The following is a 20,157-nucleotide window of genomic DNA, read 5'->3' on the forward strand; positions in this document are numbered from 1 at the left end:
ATGTAGTTCCTTGTAGTTCCTGAGGGTCAGCAGTTGCTTACTTGTCTGCATGCGTTCCTGCATGTTGGGAAGGCTGTGTGTGCTTAACAGTCTATTCTTTTCATCAGGTCAGGTGCATATGTATGTTGTATACATTTTCTATTCTTTTTTTCTATTCTTCATTATCCAGGAACACTTCCATCATTTCCTGTCTGACCATGTTTTCTAAGTTACTATTTCGTTATGATGTACCATATGACCCTTGTACCACATTTGGTTTAACAAAATAAAAATTAAAACCTCCAAAATCAAAAAGAACAGCTCACTTACATTTTCAATGACAAACGTCCACTCCTTGTCCTCAAACTCTTCTGCATGGGGGTCCTGAAACATCAAAAGACAGGAATGAATCTTATTTTTCCCACGTAGCAAGACCACGTAGCAAGACCAACACTGAACAGATGAGGAAATTCTGTGTTCTGATAAAACCCCCACTTATAACCCCCACTACATACAGACAGAAAGTGAAGCAAATGTTAACTGCTGTGTGTTCATGTCCGCATTGTAATGTTCCTGGATAGAATAACAATGTAATGGAGTAATTGTGAGTGCCTGCAGAGAACAGTCCTTGTTATGTGTGCTGCAAGGAAGCTAAACAACAGCACTGAGAGGTCGAAGACACAGCGCCAACTTCCTTTTGAACATTTGAGCAAAACAACGAAACCTCTGAGCAGACTACAGGCCCTTGGGGGAGGCTATGGCAGTGTAGTCAGCAGTGCAGTTTACTTGTTGTTGCCAGAGCCACCGCATCAAACACATGCAGAGGACAAGACCAACGCAGTGCCAGATGAGGGCTGGCCCTGCAGGTAACTGAACTCAATGAGCCGCACAAAGAAAATGCATATTTGTCGGTGCTCCATACTGTAATGACCTGCTCAGATCATAATGCTGCTAACCCTCCCAGGGTTTCCACCAGCACGTCATGACTAAGGCAGTCACCTTGACGACAACAAAAAACAACAAACCTGGACTAGGTCCCCTGAAATTATAACATTTTGCAGAAAACACTGCCTCCTAAGCCCCAATAGTGTACAAAAAAACGTGTGTATATATTCAAATAATAAATTAATTACTTAAAAAAAACCTATGGTCAGCAGCAGCATTGCAAGAAATCAAAGGCACCCTGAAGTTAAAGAATTTGGCGTTATCGGTCACGCTATCCCATTTCTCTGTGTGACCCCTGTGAGGCTTCTGAGATCCCAAAATAATCCTGAATACAGGGCCCTTCTTCACAAAACGCCTACATATGGTCTTAAGGAGAGAGAGACCTGGGTATGGTCTTTGTTTAAATTCTATTTTCAGACTAAATACAGAACGGAAATGATTGAGTTTCCCAAATCTTTGTCAGGAAGCACAATTCGGACACATTATAGCACCCCCCATTTACATAACGTGTGAAGCAGAGCGGTGGCTGGGATGCCACCCCTAATGGCTCTAATCACCAAGGGCTGTACACATGTCAATCTCCCACAGACTTCTGGGATAGCAAAGTAACCATCATTTGCGTACTGCAAATATGACTGGAAATAGAAAGTCATCCAGGTACCGTTTGCCGCTTGGTTGAAAGTCTACGAGGGTATGTGGAGGCACCACATTAGTTGATTCGGTATTGCTCACCTTCTACATAGGAAAGCAGTAGGGGCTTTCAGATGCAGCCATAGTAAGTGAAAGAGATTGATTGATGATGTCTGAGTGCTTTTAAATTTCCTTTTCAGCCCGAAAAGTGTGCTGCAGAGCTGGGGAGCTGGGGACCCGGCGAGAGTAATTGAGCCCCTGTGCCAGTCATGTTCCATTAAGCTAAAAACATTAAGTGTCTCTCTGACCCATTTCATCAAGGTGGGCTTACGGAGGACAGAGGGGTCACACACAGAGAAGCATACACGCACAAAGACACACAGAGACGCATACACACACAAAGGCACACAGAGACGCATACACACACAAAGACACACAGAGACGCATACACACACAAAGACACGCACACGCACGCACACAAAGACACACACACAGACACACACGCGCGCGCACACACACACAGACACATGCACGCAGACACACACACACACAGAATAGAGTGCTGTAAGAGGACATAATGTCACAGATAGCGGCTATTGCTCTGGATAAAGGATGATGGCCCATTTGTGGCATCTACAGACGGGGACTGGAGCCCTGAGAGCAATTACGCAGACGCGCATGCACACACAGACACCCGCACGCACGCACCTGTCCGTTGCTGCCCAGATGAAGGGGAAGTGCTCCTGTGTCCCCCAATCTTTCTCTCAGTCTCACCAACTCTCTCTTTCACGGACTCTCTTGCTCTCGCTCTCTCTCCTCCTTGCCATCTCCCCCTCACCTTTTTCCACTCCTTCTTTAAAGACTCCCTCATCCTCACTCTTCATCTCTCCATCAACACCTCACCCCATTCCTGAGACCCCCCCCACACAGACTAGGGCTGTAACGACTCCCCCTGTGTTTCCCCACATAGGTCTACTCCCTCCCTTTTTTCCTGTGGCCCTCTCTGTCCCTGTCTCACAGTCGCTCTCCTCTTTCACCCACTCATCCCTCCCTTGCCCATCTCTCTCTCTGCCCCCCCCTGTCTGCACTTCTCTTCAATCTGGATCATGATGAAGAGAGCAGGCAGTAATGATTGGGGAGGGCACCGAAGCCTCTGTCCTGCCTCTTAGTACTGATTAGCCCTCAGATTCTGAAGCAACACACGCACAAAAACACACGCACGCACGCACGCACGCACGCAAAGAGCCCTTCACACTCACGCACCAAAACCAACATGAATAGAGCACAGAGATTACAGGCGCAAAAGTAAACAACCACACATACACACATCCACTCTCATTTGGCAGCAGGTAGAGGGCAGAGATCGATGTCCGGGCAGGATGGTGCTGTCAGTTGTCTGGGGTTCGAGACTGTGTCTGATCCAGAGGAGTCCTGTCATTTACAAGTCTGTGCCCAGTCCATTTGCTCCCACTAATGACCACACAAAAACGCTCACACACACATGCACACACAGGCTCAAACACATAGGCTCACACACACAGACACACACAGACACACACCAGCGGCTAGCCACCCTCCCACCCATCCTGCCAGTGCCACGCCTATGCTGCTCTGCCCCTGTGCTCCTCTTAGCCCCGTCAGCCTCTCTGCCGCCACCCCTACCCCTACCCCTACCCCTACCCTCGACGCTCCTCCTCTGCCGCCACCCAAACCCCTACCCTCGACGCTCCTCTTCCCGGATGCTGCTACCGTTGGGACTCCAGAAATAGCTTGGCCCCTCTGCCCACAGCTCGTCTGCATCCCAATGCCATGCCATCCCTCCCATCCATCCATCCCTGGCCAGGACAGCAGCACACCGATGGCGCCTTACTGTTACACCGCTAGTTCTCTCCAGTCCTGTCCAACTACCCATCTATCTGTGTGGGTTTGCAGCACCAGTCGTCTATGCTCCCTCCTCTACCCAGACTCTACACTCAAATCAGGTCAACTGGAAGTGATTTACTTTTTGGTTGCCTGGTGACAAGATGGAAAGGAGGGGAGAGGACGAAGGCAATGCGAGAGGAGAGGAGAGGAGAGGGGTGGGAATAGGGCAGGAGAATGAGCGAATTGAGTCCGTATGTGCTAGAAGTGCCACACAGCACACACACACACACACACACACACACTAGAGTTCTCAACGGGCCTGAAAATGTCAACCCGACCCTACCCGGCCCGTGGCTTTTAAAGCCCGAGCCCGATGTTACCCGACACATCACTAGAATTATCTAACCGAACCCGGCCCGAGGCCCGAAGTCGGGGGTCGAGTTTCCCCACGTTATCCTGTGGAGAATGACGGGTTGTGGTGGGTCTTTAAGGGCACTTATGTGCAGTAAATTGCATAACCCACTTAAAAACCTAGTGAAAAGATATTTTCCACAATAGAAACATAATATGAAATGGGGAAACGTTCTTGCTATTTAAGCAGAATCATCCGCAGCGCGATTTCAATAACCGCCTCTTCACGGCAATAACAATCTATCCACCTTTTGTTTTGACTTCTAAATGTAGGCTTACTACATTTCCACCCCGTGTATCTGATTAAATGTAGGCTACGTGAAGTTGCCCCTCCCTCCTTGTTTGTTCATATGCGTGGATGAGATGGAAAGCCTGGCTGTGCCAAACATTGTTTAAAAGTTTCATAAAATGTTGGTCGGCACACAAGGTTTCGGACATACTCATTTCTAGTGGCACCTGGGCTACGGTTGGTGCATTGATCAGCCATGTAGCAAAAAAGACAGATAGCCTAGGTGAGAGGATGAGATCTTCCTCGGCTGGCGAGCGCTCCGCATGTGTGTGCGCCCCAAGACCCGACAGTTGCTTAAAAGTCAATTTGAGCACGAAAACAGCAAAGACAAGGTGATATTTCATTCAAACAGGGCCTACACGCTCCAAATAAAACATTTGCTGAGGGGATTTTCAACCAGACCGCAGCGCGAGCAGACAGTCAGTGTGAAAAGCCAAGTCTACCGGCACCTTCGCTGCCGCTCGCTTACCATCGGTGCACGAGCCATTTAAATAGTGAAGTGGCATATCGCAACAGCACATGCGGATTAGCCAAATTATATGCAACAAAGTCGCCAACAAAGCGTGGATTTAACGTTTAATACGCATATGCCAACGTGGAAAGGATAACCTAATTGGAAAGCCACTGTCCTTTCTAGTATAGCCTATGTAGAAGACCGCTTCGGTTTCGTTTCACCTCATGGGGAAAACATAATTTCCATGCACTGCATTTGCTGAGACTACTAAGCAATAAAGTTAGCGATCAAACTAAAAATATTGGTTGTTGTCATTACAGCATTTAATAGGCCTATGCTAGGCCTACTATGGCTGTTGTTTAAAATAGTCATTGGATTGCCAACCGTCCCTTGTATTAAGAAACAAAAGTATGGTTCCATGAGCTGACATGGGACTCAATATTGTTAAAATTGCATCTAAGAACTTTTTTCCCGTTTTTATTAGTTTGCGTAATTGTAGCCAATGTAGTTTTTCTGTGCGTTCCGGGACCTCTTTCCAACTCATCATCGCTGTGATGTGATGTTTGTTTTGCGTTCTGGTCCCTTGTGATTTACAAATTAAGCACTGCGCAAGGTTGCATGCAGCAGCCTGCCAGACCTTCCTTACGCAGGCCTACATATATTTAGATAGATAGATTCTAGGTCTAGCTTTACTGACCCATCAAGGGGAAATTCGCCATGATTCACGGTAAACAGCAGAACTGATTTTTTTTTTTCACTGGGCGGAAAAGATTGAGCCCGCGGACCGAACCGACCCGAGCCATATGCTTATATTTTCGACCCGAACCCGGCCCGAACCCAAAGGGCCCGTCGGGTTTTTCGGCCTGACCCGACCCGTTGAGAACTCTAACACACACACACACACACACACACACACACACACACACACACACACACACACACACACACACACACACACAGTCCTCGTGTTAGGTGACAGGAAAGCAGGGCCGTCGCCGGCCAAACACCATGAAATATGCATGAGGTATGAGCAATGGTGAAATCTGACATCACCACTGAATTCTGGGTAATGCAGTTTTGGGAAGGCAGTCACACAATGAGGTCAGCTAGTGGAGGAGGAAGCATGGCTGCAAAGGAGGGGGGGTGTCCGAGTGAGAGTAGGTGTTTCTGTGCACACATCACTGTGACTGAGTGTGTGTGCGTGTGCGTGTGCGTGTGCGTGTGTGCGTACGTGCGTGCCCAGACCCAACAGTGGTGACATTGAGTGGGACATTCAACACCAGGTCAAGCTGTCAGCACCAGCTCGTAATGCTGTAAATACACACGTGCACACCCATATGCGCGCGCACGCGCACGCGCACACGCACACGCACACGCACACGCACACGCACACACGCACAAAACACATCTGGTCAGCCAACACCTACATACATATAATACATATACAGTAGTATATGAATCCAATCATGGTGACCTTTGGAAAAAAAGAAAACAGCACTGACTGTAAAAGAAAGTCTGGACTTAGTTCATTACATGAGAATGGCATGTGAGACAGTAGCAGAGGAGTGTGTGCACATGTTTGTGTGTGTGCGCTTTCCTGTGCATGCTTGTGTCTGTGCGCGTGCACAACTGCTGTGGCTAGTGTCAGGTGTCTTTTGCGTGGTGGTCAGGACTTTCAAGAACCACCATTCTATGAGAGTTCATCGCAGGAGTGGAAAAAACAAATATGGGGTGTTGGAAAAATATCACAAGGTACAGAAAATAGTTTTGTGTGCGATGACTACCCGCTAGGAACATATTTTGCCAGCATTTGGCTTGGGACTGGTAACAATATCCATCCCTGGTTCAATCCTCTCAAATCCGCCTCTACTCTACTCCTAGAAAGACTCTCCTCGAAAGACACTTAATCCACCATGTTACTCCAGTGGGAGTCCCGTCTTCATAATAACAGTGTGACAAACTATAACAATGCAATGTTTATAAATACAACAATGCAGTTTGCTCGTCTGGTTGTTTCGTGCACCACAGTGGGACTGCTGTCTGGAGCTGAGCTGAGCTGTGCTGAATGCAACATTTAAGCGAAGGCTCCACAATGACACCTCAAACGTCAATCTATTTCCATAAGAATTACTTGCAATGCAAAGGTCTTCCATGTAAAAACATTCTGCATTGCGTCAAGGTCAAAGGTGACAGCTCTTGTCTGCTGACTGTAACTTGCAGACAAACTGCGACACTGAATGACTTAACTGTCGCAGCTCCTGTCTGTCTGTTTAGTGAATGTGTAACTCACTATCAGGCTAAGGCTGAATCCCACATGATCACTCATTCACTGTACAGTGCACTACTTGGGGAACACCATGCAACTCGTCTTCTGCTCATGGTACTCATCCTAGGGCTGGGCAATATGACGATATATATCGTTATCGTGATATAAAAGTGTATATCGTGACCTTTCTCCTATATCGTTTATATCGTGATATTCAATTGTATACAACTGATAAAATTACTATCATTTAATTACTTTTTATGTTGTCACAATACACACTATAAGTTCATGTAACTGTAAAAATAACAATAAAAAGATCCATTTTACCGTTTTGCGACATGAAAAAATAAAGAGCAAATAAAGTGAATAACTGAAAACGTATGTTTGTGCTATATTTTGACATATTGTTATCGTGATATAAAGTAATCCATATCGTGATATAGTTTTTTTTTCCATATCGCCCAGCCCTAACTCATCAATGAGTAAATGTTTCACACCAAAACAATGCATAAAGGTGGAAAACCCTTCAATCGAGGGGCCACTTCAAATTGTATACAGTTCTCCAAGAGCTGTGTTGTGAACAGAAACCAGGATTTCCCCCTGCACTTTAAGCCTACACATATTGACGGCAGCCACCTTTACAACAGACTCCACCTTCACTAGTACCCCTGAAAATATATAACTTAATTGTACTGCAAATGTAATTTCTTACATTTCTTTACAAAACATGTCATATATCAAAAACAACCCTCGAGACATAGGTTCCCCACCCCTGGCATAGGTGCACAAATGCCCAACCGCCCCCACACCCACACCCACACCCACACACACACACACACACACACACACACACACACACACACACACACACACACACACACGCACACGCACACGCACACGCACACGCACACGCACACGCGCTTCACTACACTTCCTGGTTGCCAACAGGCAGTCACACACACCTGTAGCTGAGTAGTGAGGCGCCAGAGCATCGGGAGGACAGTAGGTCACGTGGCCACAGCTTAGTCTGGCCTTAATTACTCTGTAATCAGCACGTCTCCTTAAACCTTAAGCCCTCTCTACTCCTCTCGCCCTCTCTCATCTGTGTCAGTGGGCCAGGAGAGAGCAGAGGGACCTGGGGCCTTGAGACGTCTACACAAGAACACCTCTTCTGCTCTCTCCATCCCTCACTCCAATCTTTAATTAACTCACTCCACATGCCAATCAAATTCTCACTTTCAGTTGTGTTTGGCCTGTCATATTGGTGTGAATGCCTGTGCGGGTGTGTGTTGTTGAGCAGAGGCTCCGGAAGCACTGAGTCAATCCGTCTCTAGAGTAGATCTTGGCTCCTCGCCTGTTTGTGTGATCTGAAAACAGTGTGTGTATATGTGTGCACAAGCGCTAACAAGGTCCATGGTGACATGAAATAAACACAGCGTTTGTGTGTGTGTGTGCGTGTGTGTGCGTGTGCGTGTGTGTGCGTGTGTGCGCGTGTGTGCGTGTGTGTGTGTGAGGGATGAGGGTCAGTACCTTGAACAGGGTGACTGTGATCTCGATGTTCTCTGGTACGGGCCACACCACCACCCCACGGTACGGGTTCTTGATGCCAGGCTGCCAGCTGTGCGACTGTAGATGTGAGAGAGGAGAGGGAGCGAGAGGGAGAGCAAATAAACATTGCATACATCACAATTACAGCATCAGCATAAGAGTCAACACTTAAGTCTAAAGAAGGGGTTCCCAACCTTTTCCAACTTGGGGCCCACTTGAAATGTTGACAAATGTTCTGGGCCCACCTCTGACCCAATAAACAAGAACTATACAACTCAAACAAATAGTGAACTGAAATAAATAGTGAACAGCAACACACACACGTATAAGGTAAGCGTACCCATTAAGCCCACCAAAATCTAAATTTCTTTATTTTTCAATCATCTTCACACAATTTTTTTGTGAAATGATTTCTTAAATAGTAAGATTTACCTCTCTTCTCAATGTTTATCACTGAATTGATGAATATTTCAAAGTACAATATGAAGATTTTTTACGAGAAAAGTGAAAAGTCTGAATGGGCTTAAATGGTACCTTTGGTACCATTTAAGCCCACTTGTTATTTCTCTATCAAAATACCTGGTGAGGTGTGTGAGTTGAGTTTAAACAGTGTAGCCTACATGGCATAAATGGTTTCAGATCAAAATATTCTTCCAAAATGTAAGATTTGCTAAAAAAAAATAATGCATAAAACCTAATTAAACATTACAGCATCTCTTACTTCATATACTTCATAAAATTCTTCATCCAAACAGAGAAATTATTTTTTTCTTATTGATTATTGTTAGTTCATTACATTACGCCTTTTTGACCTACTACTTCAGATTGTACAGCACTTTTTATGTCCCTCAAAGGCATTTTTCATTAGCATGCATGCCAACTTGCATGCATTTCAATGGGGTGTACCATTTAAGCCCACCTTGTACCCATTAAGCCCGCCTATACAAAAAGCTATTTTATGGAAATAATCAACTCCACAAAAACATTTCATGATGCATTTCTTTAAAGATCAATGTCAAACAAACTGGAATATGCTTAGAATTCATACCTAACCACCTTAAGTCTTACGGTAGAGTAAGATAAAGATGGTGTGTGGTTGTATCAAGAGAATATCGGCGTTTGCTCGCTCATAAAACACATCTTTCCATTTGAAGGGAAATGCTATAATTTTGTAAAACACTGCATGTATATATATAAAAATCATTACATTTACCTCTTAGTTCACTAAATATGAAAGTATTTTCAAAATATTTTACTTAAACTAGCTGAAATTCTATGATTTCTGACATGTCCCAAAACAGCAAAGTTTTGAGGCAACTTCTTGTCAGTAGTCCTGAGACTGGGTTCACTTGGACGGGGATAACTCGACGATAAAAAATGTGATTTGTTTGCAATAAAAAACATTTTGTCAGTTACTAAACCCTTTAATTGGATAGGGTGATGAACAACAAAATTCACCTTTTCCCTTTCTTTAAATTGACCTCAAAGTTGAAAGTGTACATGGGCTTAACCCTCTGGGCGCCACAGGCGACTTTTGTCGACGAGATGCCGTATTGATTACAACGGCCGTTTTTTTCAAATAGGATATCAAATGTAGTTCAACTTCCACTCCATTGGGTGGCAGACATGTAGTACTTCAGTTCTAAACACATTGGGACGCCTTATATGGTATTTTGTTTAAGAAAACTACAAAACTACAAACCTCGGACATTGCGGAAGTAATTCTCCCCTGTGAAACAACGCGAAAGACGGAAGCAGCCTTGTAGTGACATTACGTGGATAATTCTACTGAATAAACGACCAAATGCACTCAAATGGTAACTTGTCATGATTGTACATATGTATTCATCATATATTTCGCCCCTAAATGAGGTAATATGCAAACAGGAGTGTATTTTCTGCCGCGTTATACTTCCCATGTTACTGTTGCCTGAGGGAAACTATCGACAGCCTATTCGTCGATCATGGGGACTGTAACAAGAAAACCCTTCATTCATTCACTTGTAAGTACACAATAGAAGTGTTCGTTTCTGCAGGAGACTTGTATATTGAGGAAGGGAAGGTTTTTCCGATCGAGATGCGAGGTAATTTCATGCTGCTTTGTAGGCTATACTGTCGCTATGCTGGCGACGTTCATTGCAACGACAGGGGAATGATGCAACGCGTCGTAATTTGCCTGTTACAGAGTCAATATTCATCATCTGGAGGGTGACAGTGGTCAGGATGTTTGTAGAAGAGCTTGTATACTAAGTAGAAAAGTAAATGAAGACAAAAGAAGTGCGCATATTCCTGCCAACAGTGGGGGATGGAGTGAGAGGAGTATGCGCCCGAGACACAGAGGTCTCGTGCGCATTCTACTCGGTGCAAAACGGAAGCATAGTTCACGCTACTCGACACTGTTCCTGCCGACTGCAGGTCTAAATAAATAGCAATGCTATTCTAATGATATAATAATAGATATAATTATGTCCAATTGCGACCTGACTGAGTCTATTTGCAACAAAAAAGTGTGATACCAGCTGGGGTTTGGTGCATCAGAAAGACATGGGCGATATAGGCTAGGTAACCAACCCCCCCCCCCCCCCCCCCCCCCCACACACACACACACACACACACACTTTCCTTATATCACCTATTTGTATATCAGTAAATGTAACACTGGGTTTGAATAGATATTTGCACAAGTTTTTAGACATGTAGCCCATACCCAGAGTCCTTCAGGGTGTACGCTGATAGGCCTACTGTAGGCTACTGTAGGCCTGCTGTACTTGGTTCAAAGACACACAAATGGACAAAATGCACATAATACCCCTAGTGTGGATAGAATATGTATGCTGGGCATTGCTCTGAAGGGTGTCCATGCACTAAAACATAACTTGTCACCTTCATAGACCAGTCCCTACAGGCAAAACGGCAACCGTCCATTCACTTGTGTTTGTCACTATGCTACATTGTTGCACTATATTAGTTACAAATTACACTTTTAGTGTACAATTTATTGCTTTCTAGACCAAAATGTATTCACAGAACATAATAGTGAAGGTGTCTGGGGAAGTTTTATAAATTAAATTAGATAAATTATTAAAAATATTTTGAAAATATGCAAAAATATCCAATAACTCATTATAAATTCAAAATGGCCGACACCATATGACGTCATAATATGCAAATTAGATGGGATAATTTATTCCCAAAATAAACTTTGGGTCATCCTCAATATTTGTCTCATTAATTGTCAGGCTCTATCTATTACCCATGTTAAGCCACAGCCTTTTGAATATAACATGTCAAAATCATCAGTTTTGGGCAAAAACCTGTGGCGCCGAGAGGGTTAAAGGGTACATGGGCTTAATGGGTACGCTTACATTATTATTATCATTTTTTTAGAAAATGACTTCCAAGGCCCACTTGGAATAGCTTTGTGGCCCACAGTTTGAGAATCTCTGCTCTAAACTATTACTACACAAGTTCACAACTCTTTTTTTATGCATTATTTGGTGGGAACTAATTTCTTGATGGAAAATGATATGGGTGAGCAGGGCTTCTATGGGATTTACAGTGGTGGGCTTAGGGCTGTGATCTTGTTTGGATGATGGGAGCGTAGCCAAAGCACATATTTGCCGTAGAAATTTTCAAAAACAGATTACTCTTGCTTTATTGTGCGTAATTTCATTTGCGCAGTCTCTCAGAGCGTACACATATAATTTCGGCTTAGGGTGTATGCTTTAGCACCAAAAACAACCCACAGTTGGGTGGTTTAATGCCACAGAGCAAAGTTTCAAAGGTTGAAAAGCTGGGAGGTAAATATCACTTTCACGCGTTCATGAACAGTGGGATGAGTCTGGGCAAAATACAGGACTGACGTAGACACTAAGTCTGACACAGACACACACAGGGTCTCACACACAGACACACAAACATATAAAGACAGACAGACACACAAACATATACAGACAGACAGACAGACAGACAGACAGACAGACAGACAGACACACACACACAAAACAAACACATACACAAATGCACACAGACAGCGTCCCTGACCCACATGCGTGGAGTTGACCTCTCTTTCTCTGTATTCAGAGTTCAACCCCAGCCGTGCCGATATCCCAGCAGATACGCCCTATAGACATGCCCTATATCAAGCCCACCTGGTCCTGCTGATTCAGCAACTATCTACACTGACAGAGAGGCGAGCTTGCGTGCAGGCATCTTTCGCTATCCATTAAAGCTGCCGGCTGTCTTGTTCCCTGGGTGACGCAATACCGTGCTGCATAATTTTGCTTTCTACATATTGTATTTATTATATGTCTATAGATGATATTCTATATTTATATTTCTATATTGCTCCGTAATTTCAGTGAGTGATGTTGACACCTTCAATATGACAACAAACGAGCTGAGGAAGAGCAGAAGAGAAGAGGTAAATTATTCATGCCGAATCAAATTAAGGACACTGAGGGGCAATTTAATGGGTAATCAGTGCAGCATATTTTCCACCTCACTGACAGATACTTTAACTCCACAAACTGGGGAGGGGTAAAAGTCTAGCTTGCGAGAGCGACAGACTGTGAAAGCTCCAAGCCTCAGAAACCAATCCAACGGCTTACCTCTTAGCTCCCATGACTGTAGATTACTTCTAGGTTTTTGGCCTTACTAGCGAGTTAAGTGTTGGACAAGCTCAGCAGGGTCCTACCGTGGCTCTACAGTAGGGCACTGGGCTGCTACGCTGGAAATCTGGGTTTGATACTGGCCCGGGTCATTTGCCAATCCTTCCCCGTCTCTCTCTCCCCAAAACGGTTTCCTGTGTCTCTCAACTCTCCTGTCACTAGAATATCTTTAAAAATAAAAAAATGAAAAGACATGCTCAGCAGAATGAGCTTTGTGTGACACAGGCTAACCCAACCAATCTTCCCTACATACTACATATCCACCCACAAATGCACTACACCCTAAACACAAATGGATTCTTTGGGAGCTACGCCCAGTTATAATAGATGGCTCTGCCCGTTACATCTACAGTAGCGTTTCTCAACGGGGGCCTTACAGCCCCCAAGGGGGCGTTGAGAAGGATACATTTGAGAGGGGGTGGTGCCTAGTTGTCATGGGGGGCATTAGTCCATTTAAAAAGAAAATGCAGAGTAACCGAGCGTCTTTGGAGGAAAACTAAATTAGAAGTCCATAGACAATCCCTTAGGGATGAGATCTCCTCCTACAATAATGCGGTACGCTCAGAGAGAAAAGCATATTTTTCCAAAATCATAACAGACAACCAGCATAATGCGAAAGTTCTTTTTTCCACTATTGACCACCTGCTTAATCCAACACATAGCAATAACAACCTAAATGCAGCATCACATGCCAAGTGCGAGGAATTTGCTAGATTTTTTAATAAAAAGATTGCAGACATTAGAGAAGGCATCCAAGGTGGAAACGCAGCAACCTCTGTCGCCCACTCAGGCGATACACCGAGGGGAGGGTTAAACCCCCCTAGGAGACCTGAGAGCTTCCAAAAGTTTTGTCCAATTACAGAGGACGACCTCTGTAAAATAGCCAGGGAAACATATCTGCTAAAAAACATACTTGGTTGCTTAGCAGCACCTTTACTGCAAATTGTTAACACGTCTATGCTTACAGGCATTTTTCCAAGCTCATTCAAAACAGCCATGGTAAAGCCACTCCTAAAAAAGACAAATTTAGATCAGAATTCTTTAAACAACTACAGACCTATATCAAACCTCCCCTTTATAAGCAAGGTACTAGAAAAAGTTGTATTTAAACAGCTTAATCAACATCTGGCTGGGAATGATATCTTGGAAAAATTCCAATCAGGCTTTAGAGCCAACCATAGCACCGAAACAGCACTAACCAAAATAATAAGTGATCTTAGGCTTAGCACTGCCGCAAACAAAGTTTCAGCACTTATCCTCCTCGACCTCAGTGCCGCCTTTGACACGATAGACCACAACATACTAATTGACCGCCTTGAATCTTGGGTAGGATTGTCCGGTCACGTCTTAGAGTGGTTCAAAAGATATATTACAGGAAGGCAGTTTTTTGTCACCATCGGAGAATACGTCTCCAACAAGTATGATGTGCCTTTTGGAGTTGCTCAGGGTAGTTGCTTGGGCCCTCTCCTCTTCTCTCTCTATATGTTGCCCCTGGGCTCCATCATCAGAGAGCACAATGTTGATTTTCATAGCTATGCCGATGACACTCAACTATATATCTCTGTCGAGCCTAGCCAAACCACTGCCATTCATGCCTTGACTAAATGCATGTCTGCCATCACAGATTGGATGAACAGTAACTTCCTAAAATTAAATGAGGATAAAACTGAAGTGTTGCTCATTGGGCCTAAGAAAAAACATGCAAAACTCCACTCAGGCCTAGGTGACGTAAGCATGAACATTAAAGATAAGGTTACTAGCCTAGGTGTGGTCATAGACTCGGATTTGAGCTTTGAGCCTCACATCAACAAGATAACAAAATCTGCTTTTTTCCATCTTAGAAATGTCAACAAAGTGCGCGGCTTGGCCCCCCGACAAGACGCTGAGAAACGTATTCATGCCTTTGTCACCAGTAGGATAGACTACTGCAATGCTCTCTTCTCTGGTCTCCCAAAAAAATTAATTGACAAATTGCAACTCATTCAAAATTCTGCGGCAAGAATCCTAACAAGAACCAGAATGAGAGAGCACATCTCTCCTGTCTTGGCAGACCTGCACTGGTTACCTGTCTCATACAGAATCGACTTTAAGATTCTGCTCACAGTATTTAAAGCATTAAATGGACTTGCCCCTAGTAATATCTCAGACATGCTCTCTTTTTATGCCCCTGCTCGAGCTCTCAGGTCCACTGATGCCAAGCTGCTAAGGACCCCCACCCCCCCCACAAAAGAAGATCGGCGACGCAGCGTTTGCCTGCTATGCGCCCAAGAGATGGAACGCCCTCCCCATCGAGATCCGATCAGCCACCTCCGTCGACTCCTTCAAGAAGCAGCTGAAGACCCACCTCTTCATCCTTGCCAACTCCTAGCTGCCAAGGCGTCATAGTGTCCCAGCTGCCGCAGCGCCCTTACTACTCGCAACCAGCCCTGGCAGGGGGCTCCCCTAGGTGGCCGCTGGTCTCTGCCTGAGGTTTCTTCCTGACTATAGGGGGTCTTTTTTCTCAGACCTCACTGAGCTTTTTTTCCCCCTTACAAACTATGAATCAAGCGAAAGGGAGTTTTTCCTCACCCCTGATGCCACCAGGGGCCGCACCTGAGCGCCCAATCTCTGTGTGACTATCTATGAATTATGATAGGCCCAGCCACTATGGACCTTACGCATCTAAGAATCCTGGTCCTAACCTACGTTGACCTTATGACTCTACATTCTCTGTCTATCTCTTCTTCCTCTGCCTTCCTGCTTTTTCTGCCTCTCCTCTATACCTCTCCTTTTAAATCTATCTCTAAAATGTTTTTTTTTTTTTTTCCCATTTGTTAAGCACTTTGAGTTACATGCCTTGTATGACACAGTGCTATACAAATACAATTATTATTATTATTATTATTACATTTTTTAATAGTAAGGGGGGCATTGGTAGGCTTGTGTGATGAAGTCAAGGGGGGCGTTAGGAGACTTAGGATGAGGTCCAGTGGGAGTTTGTTCAAAAATGGTTGAGAACCACTAATCTACAGCAAGCAAACTGGAACAAAGGCGTTGAGAGTTGGGAAGGTTTTCTTACCCCTGCCCAGTGCCCACCACCAGAGCTGCAAGTGGTCTGCATTACACTGTGAAACCAGGTCTATTACGGTGCGAAGACAGGAAAGCAAACAAACCTTGGAGGATTTCCGTCGGCTGCGGCGAGTCCATACCACCACCAGCTTGTCTGGCTGCCTGCAGACACACAGAAGAGAGAGACAATTTAGAGAACAGAACTGAGGGCAATGAGAAGAAAGATTTCATCAAAACACAGTCAACCGCAAACCCAAAACCTGTCACAAGTAAAGATCCTTTTGAGACTCAACTTTATACTTAATGCGGATTCAATAATTTAATAAATAAATTGTGATGTCAAAATGGGGTCCCAGGCAAAAAAGGTTGGGACCTGCGGTAGTCTGATGATTTGGTGAGGTAGGGTCAATGGAGGACAACAGTAAGGTACAGTGAGGAGTCTGAAAGGACAGTCAAGCCAGCCATTTCAGACACGCTAAATATTTGAAGCAGTAGCAGATGAAGTGGAAAGGCAACTCTCTCTATAGCATCAACAAAGCTCACCTCGGCTCTTACTGCCAGTATGGCTTCCATGACTCACTCTCAAGTCACGCCAACCCAACGCTCATCTCAACTCATGCCAACTCTCAAGGGCCTGTGAAAGACACAACTTACACTCCTAATGAGCAGCAGGGCCTAAAACCCCCTCCAAAACAGACAGGACAGATGAGAGAGGAGAGGGGAGAGAGGAGAGAGGAGGAGGGGAGAGAGGGAGAGGAGAGGAGAGGAGGAGAGAGGAGGAGAGGTGGAGCGGAGGAGAAAGGAAGAGGAAAAGTAGAGGAGAGAGGTGGAGCGGAGGAGAGAGGAAGAGGAAAAGGAGGAGAGGTGAGAGGTAGAGCGGAGGAGAGAGGAAGGGGAGAGAGGAGGAGGGGAGAGAGGAAGAGGAGTGGAGAGAGGAGGTGGAGAGGAGAGAGGTGGAGAAGATAAGGAGAAAGGAGACATGAGAGAGGTGGAGCGGGGGGGGTTGAGAGGAAAGAGAGGAGAGGTAGAGCGCAGGGAGTAGGAGGAGAGGAGGAGGATAGGAGAGGTGGAGTGCAGGAGGGAGGAAGAGGAGAGACATAGAGAGATGATGAAGGGGAGACAAAAGACGCTCTAGCTCCCACGGCCACCTCCCACCCGCCTGTCTACCACATGAAACAAGTTCCTTACAGCATGCTGCACTGATATCCAGCGATCAGTTCAACGTTTAAAAGCATTTTTCCCCAAACACACAGTCTGACAAGAATCAGCAAACATACATGATTCATTGCTGAACACAAGCATGCTCTCTCCATCACACACACACACACACACACACACACACACACACACACACACACACGTCACACACACACACACACACACACACACACACACACACACACACACACACACACACACACACACACACACACACACACACACACACACACACACACACACACACACACACGAAAGAATGGGCTTGTGAAACCGGGTCCTGTTCCAACAAGTCCACAAAATCAACAAGGATATGAAACTGTAATGCAGTCCGTCTAGCTGACACTGCACTGCAAGTCTACCCAGTTCATAAAATCAGCTTCCCCTGTGTGACGTGTGTGTGTGTGTGTGTGTGTGTGTGTGTGTGTGTGTGTGTGTGTGTGTGTGTGTGTGTGTGTGTGTGTGTGTGTGTGTGTGTGTGTGTGTGTGTGTGTGTGTGGTGTAGTGTAGTGTAGTGTAGTGTAGTGTAGTGTAGTGTGAGTGAGTGAGTGAGTGAGTGAGTGAGTGAGTGAGAGAGAGACAGAGAGAGAGATACAGAGAGAGAGAGAGAGAGAGAGAGAGAGATACAGAGAGAGAGAGAGAGAGAGAGAGAGATATACAGAGAGAGAGAGAGAGAGAGAGAGAGAGATATACAGAGAGAGAGAGAGAGAGAGAGAGAGAGAGAGAGAGAGAGAGAGAGAGAGAGAAGGCTGTGCTGGTGAGAGGGTGAGTGAGTGAATGAGATGCGTGTGTGCATGCATGTCGGTGTATGTGTGTGAGATTGTGTGTGCGTGCCTGCATCTGTGTGCTTCGGGCTCATCATTAATTTATTCTTCTGGCGGACTGAAGCACCTACAAAATACACGCACACACACACACCCGTCTGCACGAACACGCAAGCACGCACACAGCCATGCCAAACAGACCGACATTAGCCGGGCCTGCAGAATTTTGAGCTAGTCCAGTGATTCTCAAAGTGTGGTCCGGGGACCACTGGTGGTCCGCGACAGAGCTCAGGTGGTCCGCGAGGGGATTTCTACTTTCCCAAGACAAGCTAGCAGGCTATATTTCTAACATAATTACAAAGCTGAACATAGCTGAAATCTTATTTTCACTGCAATAAGACAGGCTTCCAATGTGAATAAAAACGGCATTGAAATTAGCTATGTCAAATTAGCACCCATCTATCAATTCAGTTGACAGGTGGTCCCTCACCATTTTCGGGTTGACAAAGTGGTCCTCGGTCTGAAAAAGTCTGAGAAACACTGAGCTAGTCCATTCGACTGTTTCACTGCGTGGAGAAGAGTATAGTACAGTACAGTCTATGCACTAAGCCAAAGACTGAGATTATTCACACACGTTACACCACCAACTGCTTATTCTCACACACCCACTTTCTCCATTGATGCTGGGGCCAAGACAGAGACTCCAGTAGATTAGCATCTTTAACAGGCTCAGAAAAGCCATGCTGTGATTTTAGCCTTGTCTGTTAAGGTGTGCGCGTGTGCGTGTGTGTGTGTGTGTGTGTGTGTGTGTGTGTGTGTGCGCGTGTGTGTATAGTGAGGGGGTGGATGAGGGCATACTGTGTTTACAGCGGGGCTTTAGTAACTCCCCCCACCCCCATTTCACAACCATGGCTGTTATTGTCGTTGTACCATGGCTGTGTGTAAACAATTCCAGTGGGGAAAATGCAGCTCTGCATGCATGTATGTATTTGCGCGCGCGCGCCCGCACACGCACGCACACACACCAACAAAGGTGCATTTCAAGGCTTTCCTCTCATTTCTACTACAGTCTCTGGAGGGTGCCTGCCTGCCTGCCTGCCTGCCTGCCTGCGTTTCCTGTGAAGCCTGGCCCAGCCCCGCCCCCAATAGCTGCCTCAATCCCCCAGTCCCATTACATAGGGACCCAGGTCCCTTCAGAGTCCCACCACAGCCCTCCCACCCACTTGCTCCCCACCACACATCTGTTAAATCATTCTTTGTGTACTGGTACGTAGCCTTGGCAGACCACAAGGGAACAACTAAGGAAACCATAAGTGAACATTTGGAGTGAGTTTGTACGTTTCGGCGGAGGCATGTTACATTTGAAATTGTAACCACGTGCATGCACACTCGCAAGGCTAATAAAGTGGCTTTACAATGACCACCAGACCACCAGTGTGTACTAGGCCGACCACCAACCTTGGCCAGGGCTCACTTGTAAAAGAGAATTTTATTCTCAATGTGATTTTATTTCCCTGGTTAAATAAAGGTAAAATAAAAATAAAAATAAAAAACCTGTGAGATGCTAAAGAGAAACAACAGGGCAGTATGCTAATGGTGAACATGCTAGGCTGTGGCACAACGTGAGAGGCTGAATCAATCAGCCAATTACAGTATATTAGTAGTAGTTGACCAGGAGCCAGATGAACTGAGCCAAGTTTGGAAGGCAACATGCCCGATGATGCATGAGCCACTTTCAGTTGCTGAGTGCAATAATATTTAGCAAAGGCACTGGGTGGCAGCATGGCACCTAACCCCTCCAGGAAAGGTAACCAATGACCTGTAAATATCTGTAAATGGCTTTGGATAAAAGTGTCAGCTAATACTAGTGACATGTAACGTAACGTAACGTAATGTACAAAGTCATTGGCTTACATATACCTACTGATGGTCAGACACTTGAAACTGAAAAACTATTAGGTCTGCCAATTTCACCAATTTATTATAGGTTAAATATTCAAACGATTAAAGTCAACATTTTTAGCTCTTGCTCTGTTAATTGCTTGTATTCCAAAAATAATGACACTGAGGAA

The 20,157-nt window shown here is 45.3% G+C and overlaps 1 protein-coding gene across 2 annotated transcripts in view; it reads right to left on the bottom strand.

Annotated features, from left to right (window-relative positions):
• ehbp1 (EH domain binding protein 1) overlaps nucleotides 1-20,157 on the bottom strand; it is a 286,125-nt gene that overhangs the window by 222,656 nt on the left and 43,312 nt on the right. For both annotated transcript variants that reach the window (XM_063192821.1, XM_063192822.1), the window contains exons 3-5: nucleotides 16,208-16,265; nucleotides 8,368-8,463; nucleotides 310-363 (exon numbers count right to left, since the gene is read on the bottom strand). In XM_063192821.1, coding sequence (XP_063048891.1) covers nucleotides 310-363; nucleotides 8,368-8,463; nucleotides 16,208-16,265 — 208 coding nt within the window. The remainder of the gene's footprint in view (nucleotides 1-309; nucleotides 364-8,367; nucleotides 8,464-16,207; nucleotides 16,266-20,157) is intronic.

Source organism: Engraulis encrasicolus, unplaced genomic scaffold, assembly GCF_034702125.1.
Source record: "Engraulis encrasicolus isolate BLACKSEA-1 unplaced genomic scaffold, IST_EnEncr_1.0 scaffold_25_np1212, whole genome shotgun sequence".
In the NCBI taxonomy this organism is placed as follows: domain Eukaryota; kingdom Metazoa; phylum Chordata; class Actinopteri; order Clupeiformes; family Engraulidae; genus Engraulis; species Engraulis encrasicolus.